The sequence below is a fragment of the Drosophila busckii genome, chromosome 2L, assembly GCF_011750605.1.
Source record: "Drosophila busckii strain San Diego stock center, stock number 13000-0081.31 chromosome 2L, ASM1175060v1, whole genome shotgun sequence".
In the NCBI taxonomy this organism is placed as follows: Eukaryota; Metazoa; Arthropoda; class Insecta; order Diptera; family Drosophilidae; genus Drosophila; species Drosophila busckii.
In genome coordinates this window covers 439178-448012 of record NC_046604.1, presented here as the reverse complement: position 1 = coordinate 448012, position 8835 = coordinate 439178, and the positions used below count along the sequence as shown (strand labels likewise).

The 8835-nt window shown below is 39.6% G+C and overlaps 1 protein-coding gene and 1 long non-coding RNA gene across 4 annotated transcripts; both read left to right on the top strand.

The window, feature by feature from the left end:
* The first annotated feature begins 231 nt into the window (after positions 1–231).
* Positions 232–1865, top strand: LOC108603774. The gene is made up of 3 exons (XM_017992865.1): positions 232–401; positions 1009–1457; positions 1508–1865. Exons 1-3 carry the CDS (start codon positions 399–401, stop codon positions 1818–1820), a joined length of 765 nt encoding a protein of 254 aa, XP_017848354.1. The 5' UTR covers positions 232–398; the 3' UTR covers positions 1821–1865.
* A 1511-nt stretch (positions 1866–3376) lies between these two features.
* Positions 3377–4916, top strand: LOC108602395. Of its 3 annotated transcripts, XR_001915244.2 has the most exons (6): positions 3377–3606; positions 3658–3739; positions 3800–3902; positions 3964–4225; positions 4279–4360; positions 4420–4916. It is a non-coding gene; the product is annotated as an uncharacterized LOC108602395 (long non-coding RNA). The 3 variants fall into 3 exon arrangements; XR_001915245.2 differs by having other exon boundaries at positions 3377–3739; positions 4454–4916; XR_001915243.2 differs by having other exon boundaries at positions 3377–3739.
* The last annotated feature ends 3919 nt before the right edge of the window (positions 4917–8835 follow it).

Sequence of the window (8835 nt, the reverse complement as noted above, 5' to 3'; positions counted from 1 at the left end):
TGTTGGCATGACTACCTTAACGCTAATTAATTGTTTAAAAATAAACTGCACTTACCAATTTTATTTATAAATATATTTTGGCACTATTCACTTTTCAAATAAATACTTTCACTTACATACATGTATATTATTAATTAGCTTTTACATTTTATGCTCGATGACAGTTGCGTAGCTTTGCCATTCGCAAGATTGTTACACTAGATGACAGTTCCGGTACTTAATTGACAAGGACAAGTGCTAAAATAAATTTACAAGATTTTTAATTCCATAGTTTTTAAAGTACAGTTGCTACATTTGTTGCTAGTTGATGCACCTTGCAGTTGTCACAATAAGTTTTTGGACAAGTGGCCCGCAGTTAATAGACTAACCCTCCAAGTCTCAACCCCTATATTTAGGCCATGGTAAGCAGTCAAGCCGACTATAAAATTTACAATGTAAAAAATAGCTATAATTAGGTCAACGCCTTGTCGTGTCGCGTTGCGTCGTGTCTAGTGTCGGCACGCGTAATGAACCTGTTCGGGAGCACGCGCATAGCGACACAGAGAGGGAGAGAGAGAAGTCTCTTGTGGGCTTGAGCAGAATTTCTAATCAACAGTCCGAGTCTAGGGGCATGCGCAGGTAGTTTTTAATATGCAGTCGAGCACCCGCACCCTGGACACTGGACACTCGCGTCGCAGTTCAAGTCGAAGTCAGTGGTGCGCGTCAAAGCGACGGGCGACAGTCGTGCGCCGACTCTTTTTCGTATATCCGGCTAGCGTTAGCTTCTGTTAGTTGCTAGCATTCCATCATCATGCGCACAATTTGAATAATTAGTCGTAGCTCGTGCCCCTTTCTAGTGCCCGCCGCATGCCTGTGCACTTTGCAGAACATATCCTGGCTTGCGTCCTTAACGCAGTCAAGTGTAAATGTATGGGTGTTGCGGTCAGTGCTCATGCAGTCGAGCGGCAAGCGACTGACGACGCGTGCCTTAGCTGCAGCTTGCCACAAGTTTATACTTTATACTTACAGCTTCCCAACAACAACAACAGCAAGCCCATTGAGGTGCCTATGCAGTCATACGCTGGCCAAAGGCTCATCATAGCAAAGCCCTTGGTGCCTGAACAGCAGCCCAAGGTGAATAACAAGTACAACAATCAGGAATCGGCACGCATCTCGCACTTTGAGAGCAAAAGCATTGAGCGCATGCTGTTGAGCTTTTGCGCCGTGGAAAGCATAAGCCTAAACAAGCATAATGCGGATGTGCTGATCGAGGTGCTGCTGGCCGCTGTCGAATGCTACATGAAGCACTTGCTGAGCAGCACCATTGAGCTCTGCCAGCATCGGACCGGCAACAGACTCTACAACGATCCGAACTGTGTGGTCAACGATAATATGCGCACCACCATGATGTTCCTAAACGATCGCGAGGTAACGGGCTATGGCAACTCTGATGATGACACCAACTATGGGCATCGCAGGTAAGCGCTCAGCGCTTAAGATTTTGATTAAACTAATGTTCTAATTGCAGACGCTGGAAGAAGCTGCAACGCAATCGAAACTTCACTGCTTGTGATAACGAAATACGCTTGGAGACCACCAACAATACAGCGCTGCTGGCGCTGGGCGCACGCAAGCCACCCACAATGGGTGCAGCTGCCGTTGCTGCTGGCAGCAGTGCAGGCTCCGCTGCCAAGTCGAGCAGCGCTGCGCTACCTCAACGCGCCTTTACCATGCGCATTAAGCATGTGAATGTGAAGGATGTCATGCAGTTTATGGAGGATCAGCAGCGCTATGCCAAATCCAAGCTGCTCTACGATGCCTACATAAACTACAAATGGTGAACACGTGCAGCAGTTCATTAAACTTGAATAAATCTTAACAAAAGCCCAAGGAAACAGGTGGTGTTGTCCTTTGTGTGTGTGTGCAATTGGGGCAAACTACTTGCACTTTGAACTTTTGTGCAACACAATGCAGAGCATGGCATTCCACTTAAAGGAATATCCGGTCGCTTGGTCGGTCGGCAAATGCAGACAGGAAGCATATGCGCATGCGAGGCGAGCGAGTTAGTCAACTGGCGTCGGCTTTAAAGGAAATGTGATCTTATCGTTGGCCCCCAACTCCGCCTGCGCTCATTATGCTAAGTGCTGTGGCAATAAAATCAAAGCGCACGCGGGCGACACACATCGATGCAACTTCAATTGAAGTTGTGCGCTCACGTTTGCGTTGCAACGTGCCCCCGCTCGCATTCATTTTCATATCATTTTAATTGCACTTGCTTGTCGTCGGCTTAAACATAATATTATGCGACATACATAGCTATCAATAGCTAATGATTTTCATCATCGACTGCCTGCATATAAAGTTGAGACAATTCTAATAAGTAGTGCCTTGGAAAAATGAAACTTCCAAGTTGAATAATACAAATCGAACTAGGCAGATTAGTTTTTGAATTATAAGACATGTGACCAAAAATAAGATTATGAATTATAGCATAAATTAATCTATAATATTGATAAGTGAAAGTATATATTTTATCATAATAAATTCCAATTCATTTAATGCTAATTCTAATAAGAAATTATTTCATAAGCAATATGCGCAGATTTTTTGTAATCCAATCGCTTGTGCTTGCTTATTGGCACAGCTGCTACTTTGTCAAGTTTACTGTTTAAACGTTTTGTTGCTAATCAAATCTGAACAATCGTGCATGCCTATATAGCCACATGATGTCTGTATGTATATGCAAAAAAGGTGCAACATGTTTTTCCATAAGCATAAAAGCAACTCTTTGTTGTTGTTGATGAACAAATATCATAATACTTGTGTATACAATAGTAATATAGCAATGAGTTGAGCCCTAACGGTACGCAGCGTTTTTTAGGGGCTGCTTTTTTATTAATGCATGTGTGTGTCTGTGTGTGTGTGTGTGACGGCATGTGCAGACAGTTGCTCTGTGCAAATACACCTTGCTGCTATCGAGTCGCCTCCTTCCGGCCGGAAAAGTGATCTACTAAACTCAAGTGGGTTCGGGGCGCATAAATATGCATGTGTGTGTGTGTGTGCTGCTTGAAACTTTTCCTGCCTACCTGTCAAGTTTATGCCTGAGAGAGCACAAGCGTTTGGCCACAGCTGTGCCGAAGCGTTTATCCTTGCCCAAGCAATGAGGGCAACATGTTGCCTAGCTAGGGGTGGCAGCTTTTGATGGGCTTAGGTGTGCCACACAGAGAGGCATAAAATAGATAGTTGCAGGATTCAAAGTACAGTTAAGCACTCACAAAAGCGGATCAGCTGGCAATAGAATAAAAAACATTTTGCAACAAGTAAGCCATGATAATGAAATTAAATTTATATTTTTATTATGCATAATCATTAACAATTTACATAAAAATGTGTGCATGTGATCGATGCGAATACTTTGACAATATCTGTTGCAGTTTAAATATAAAAGTGATCATCTTTGGTTGCTTGACACTATTTCAAGGCCTTGGTATTGCAATTTGCTGTGGCTTTAAAATATCATACATACAGAACCATACAACCACTCACTTTAAAATAATAGCAGTACTTATGTTATTCGCCATATTTTATGCATATTCCGGAATTTTGATCTTACTTGGATATCTTATGGTAAGATTACATGAGAGCTGAGTAATTACTCATTTGTATCTCTTATCTAAGAAAACGGCAAGTATATTTTTCATTGGGCTGGTACTTGGCGGCGTAACAATCCTTGGTAGCTCAATTCCAATTTTGAGTTGGGGTAAGTTAGTGTATTGAAGTTTTTATTATTTAAGTGCAGTGTGCTTATAATTTCTTGCAGTTCTTCATATCCTTTTCGCAGTTTGGGCCTACAGATATTATAGAAAAGAACTTGTGGAAAGTGTTGTTGCTATGGAAAATGTTGCTATTGAAAGAGTTTCTTTGTAAATTGTTTCTCGTAAAGTAAGCCATGATAATTAATTTAAATTTGTACTTTTATTATAGCTAGTCATTAACAATTTACACAAAAATGTGTACGTCTGAACAATGCGAGTACTGGGACAATATCTGTTGCGGTTTACATATAAAGGTGATCATCTTTGCTGTCCTGATTATATTAGAAGGCTTCGTTCTTGCACTTTTATATGGCCTGGAGATAGAGCCTCTCAAGAGTGATGTCACTATATTTGTACTGTTAATGGTATTTCTATTAAGCTGCATATTTTATGCAGTCGCTGGAATTTTGATCTTAGTAGGATATTTTATGGTAAGATATCAAATACATTAAAAGTCGCATAAATATTGTTTTGCTGCTCTAAGAACTGGGCAAGAACATTTCTAATTGGGTTTATACTGAGCTGCATTACTGCCGTATGTGGCTCTTGCTTAATTTTTGGCTGGGGTAAGTATTTGTTTTATGAATTTTGTTATTTGATGCTGGTGAAATTTTAATTATTGCAGTTCTTCATATCCTTTTTGCTATATGGGTGTACAGGTATTATAGAAAAGCATTTGTGAACTAATCTGTGGCATAGAATAGAATATATACATATGTTAAGCAAAATAAATTTTGCTTGTAATTTTAATAAAAACTTGAAATTTTATGAAATGCTCGTATATAAACGAAGACAACTCAAAGAAACACACACAGACTACAAACTCGAACTGAATGGAAATCATGTTGAGTGCAAAATTCTCACACTACCGCCTGCGGATGTTCTGGCATATATAATGCATATGTTGAGGCACGTAACCTGCTCTGGAAGCGAGAGCGTATGAATGCACTTGTTCCCACAAAATTCCGAAGCATATTTAGGCAATTTCCATGAAGCAAACAACACAACAGAACAGCACAAAAAACAATTTCACACTCTCGAACAGCAAGAAATTTGTACTGTGCTGAAATGCCACTGAACTGAGCAGAAAGGCAGCGTCGGCACAGGGACAGGGTACGGGAAGAAAAAGGACAGATCACTGCCATCAGCATAATCAACAAGATCACGCATCAAACGTTACGACAGCGGCATAAGAATGCGAGCAGTAAGCGAATTTTATGCGAGTTGTTCACATGCCACAAAAATAAAATCCCAAAAGGAATACGAAGACAAAAGGGGCAAGCAACACAAAAAAAAAGTCTACAGACAGCTAGCGAACAGGTACATAGGACGATTATCCTGTCATTCACTTGTTGCAAGCACTCCAAAGCAAATGCTGCAAATACAGCGAATTGCAGATACACTGTAAGAAAATGTCATGCTTGCAATTATAAAACAAAATGTGCTTAGTTAAATAAATACAAATTTTACTGAACATTAACATTTTAGTTTCAAACTGTTGCAAAAGCTGCCTGCTATGAACTCGAGCTGCCCTCTCTTACTCTTTCGCTTTCTTACTTAATCGATCACAACAAGCACACTAAACTGCAATCTGAATGGATTTGCGATTCTTGTTGGGGAGATAGCGTGTGAACCTGTTTGTGCGGCACTAGCGTTAGCTTTACTCTCGATTTTGTTTTGCTCTCCATTATTATTTTTGCATGATTTTATTTTCGTTTCGTTGTTAATCGCAAATTTTTGAATTATTATCATTTCTTTTGTTGTTGTTTTTGTGTGGCACAATTCGCGCTTTGTTTTTGTTTAGATATTTCGTGTTTTCCGTTAATTTATTACAGTTGCCCAACTTAAACTTTTATTATTTAAACACTTTAGTTTAGTTTTTCAGTTGTATTTAATTTCATTCGTCGCACGCAAAAAAAAAGTATCGAACATTTTTTGTTTCCCACGCATTTTACAGTTCGTGATAGTCCGAGTTTTTTCTTTATTGTTTCTTGTGCTTTTTGGCAAATTACTGTACAGTTATATTAAAAGCAGTTCATTGTTCTGAAAGCGCATTCAAATTGACAGCTATAAAAATAAATATCAAATAGTTACAGTTTGCTGCAACGTACTTTCAGCCAATTATTTGAGCACTCAGTGGCCATGTGGCAGCTACAACTTGCCACAAGTGGCATGCAAAGCAGCTGTCATTACAATGAACAACAGCGCTTGCATATATCAAATGAAATTGCTTCAATTGTTGCCCATAAATCAACGGCGGACAACGTACAAACATTCACGAAAGTTAAATAAAAGTTTTGTGATTTTTTTTCGTTTCGTTTCTGTGCCCGATTTCACTAAAGAGTAGAAGAGTTAACAACTTCACCTGTTCGCTGCACAGATTTTAAGACAATGCTTGGTGACAGCCGTTGTGTCAGTTAAAAAAAATAACGGCGCCTGCCGGTCTCTCCTCCCCCTACAGCAAGTGGGGGGTGCTGGCAGCTCAAGTCACTTGCAGCACTCACTGGTGTTGCAACAAGACAAGAGGCGAAGCTAAGATACACTTTAAAACAGGCTAAGACTTAAACAAATATATAATTATATATATTTGAATTAAATATAAAAATATATATATATAACAATCATATAATTTTATGTGTTTTGTTAGCAAGTGCTTTATGCATCATGACATGGACACAATGTTAACATTGTTGCGCTCATTATTATTATTTTTACTCGTTGCATTATTGTTTTTGTAAACTTACATGTCAGTTGATATACATAATTTTGTTTTTGGATATTTTTGCGCTTGTTGTTGCTGCATTTATGGTTTAATTTACGGCAGCGAGTTGACAGCCGCATCTGCCCACTCAATGGCTAAACGAGCCAGCAAAAAAGAGATGTGAGTGGGGGAGTGGGAGCGAGACGTGCGGACACAATAAGCGCTAAGTGATATGAGCAGCCAGTAGTATCAGCAACATGGCCTTATGAGTTGGCAGTTTATGGACTTTACATGAGATATATTGTCTGGCTGGTTGCCTGGCTTGGCTGGCTGGCTAGCGGCGGTAACTGCGCCTGTCCACGCATTCTGATTTAATCACAACGGACGCCGCCTTTAAACGTTTGCGTTTCATTTTTAAATTTTATTTTCTTAAGCTTGAATTTTGTTATTTTGTCGGCCTGGTGTGATTATTATTTTTGTGTGCGCCTTAATTGTGCAGAACGAAATGACGGCTTCACTAATTAAACGCTGGAAAAAGTTTCATTTCATTTCATTTCATTTTGTTGCGCAAAAACGAAAGACTTAAGACACGAACTTCGCCAATCGCCACTTGACCTCCACGCACAATACCGTTGATAATATATTATTTTTACCGCTTTCCCAGCCCAAGAAACAAATTCAATTCGCCAGACTGCCACACACGTTGGCATTGAAATACATTCTTAAATTCACTACTATTGTATTTTTTAGCCATAATCCGATGCAGCTTTCATGTGCTCGAGACTGGAGCTGCTGCTGCTTTCTATACAACCTAATGCCAAATCAATGGACCACAGAAACAAAAACAATATATAATACCAGCAAACGAAAGTAATTGTTGCTGGGCGTCATAGTAAGAGTTTTCACTTGCTACCTGTTGCTGGCAGGCAACAATGAAACCAAAGTCGGCTCTATAATAAAGCCGTTACAATTATTTCGCTGCAAAACAATGAACAAACTCGTGGAATTCTCTTATCTGTGCAAACATTTTGTTTTCATTTCGGAGCAGGTAATTGTCGACAGGCGTGTGAACATCAACGGTAGTTAAAGTAAGACACAACATTTACCTTAGTTAAGCAAACGCCCACACAAGAGCAACTTGTGTATAACATTTTTGAAGTTCTTGGAAAGGTTTCAATAAATGCAATGACAACAACACTAACTAGTTAATATATACTTATATTCAATTAGAATAGAAATAAGGTTTAAGAAACACATTTAAATGTAAACATATGTGTAAAAGACGAAGCTGTGCAAATTAAGTTGACTCGTTACTTTGCAGCATAAGGATTAAAACTATCGAAGTTTAAGTATCGAATTAAAAACTTCAATGGGCAGCAGCATTCTAAAAAGTAAACTTCAGGCAATAAAAAATGTTAATCAGTCTTGTAAGCATCTACCCCTCTCCCTGGTCATCCACACAGCTTTGAATGAGAATTTTGTGTCATGTGATCACTTGTTGCATTCAACTGGCTGCTTATACGGTTACTTCATCAGGTTTATATATCTTTTTATTGTTTGGGAGGCTACTGTTTGAGTCACGTTTTGTGTGTATATCTGCGCTCGCATCTGCTGGCAATTAATTTAAACGCACGCTGTAATATCTCATTTTTCGGCCTAAGAGCGCCAGTTGTGTATGTATGTGTGTGTGTGCCCCCAACCTGTTGCCTTACAAAATGAGTTCATGGAAGCGGTCATAAAGCAATGAAAATCAGAACAGCCATGTAGTCAAGATTTCCACTTGTTACTCCATTTACAAGTTCTGTAGAATTATGATTGAGATCGCGAGCCTATCATAAAAAACCAACAAAAATAACTAAGCCAAGAATAATGTTAAGTTTATTTGGAAATTTAGTTGTAAAACATACGCATAGTGGCCAGAACAACTTTGCTCCACACTTGCTGCCATAAGTGGCAAGACAGACGCTATTGTGGCATACGTAAACCCGACGTAAATCTAGACAACATTTTCATTTTGAAAAACTTGAGCATGCTGCCAACACAACACAACGGAGCGCAAAGAAATGGAAAAAATTAGACTAAAATACGTTGACAAGTGTGTGGCAGGCAGACTTGGACTTCAACTTGAACTGCAATTGGCTTTGAACGGAAGTCAAAGCCTGCGCTGACAGCCGCGCACGCCAAACAGTCGCAGCGGCGACTCCACCTATGGAATACCAAGAAGTTTGGTGCGGCAAATCAGACGAAACTTGTCGCCATGACTTGGACTACTCGGAGTCCCCACTGCGCCTCACTTGCCAGCATTTGCCGCTTTTATTTTATTTTATTTTTATTTATTTT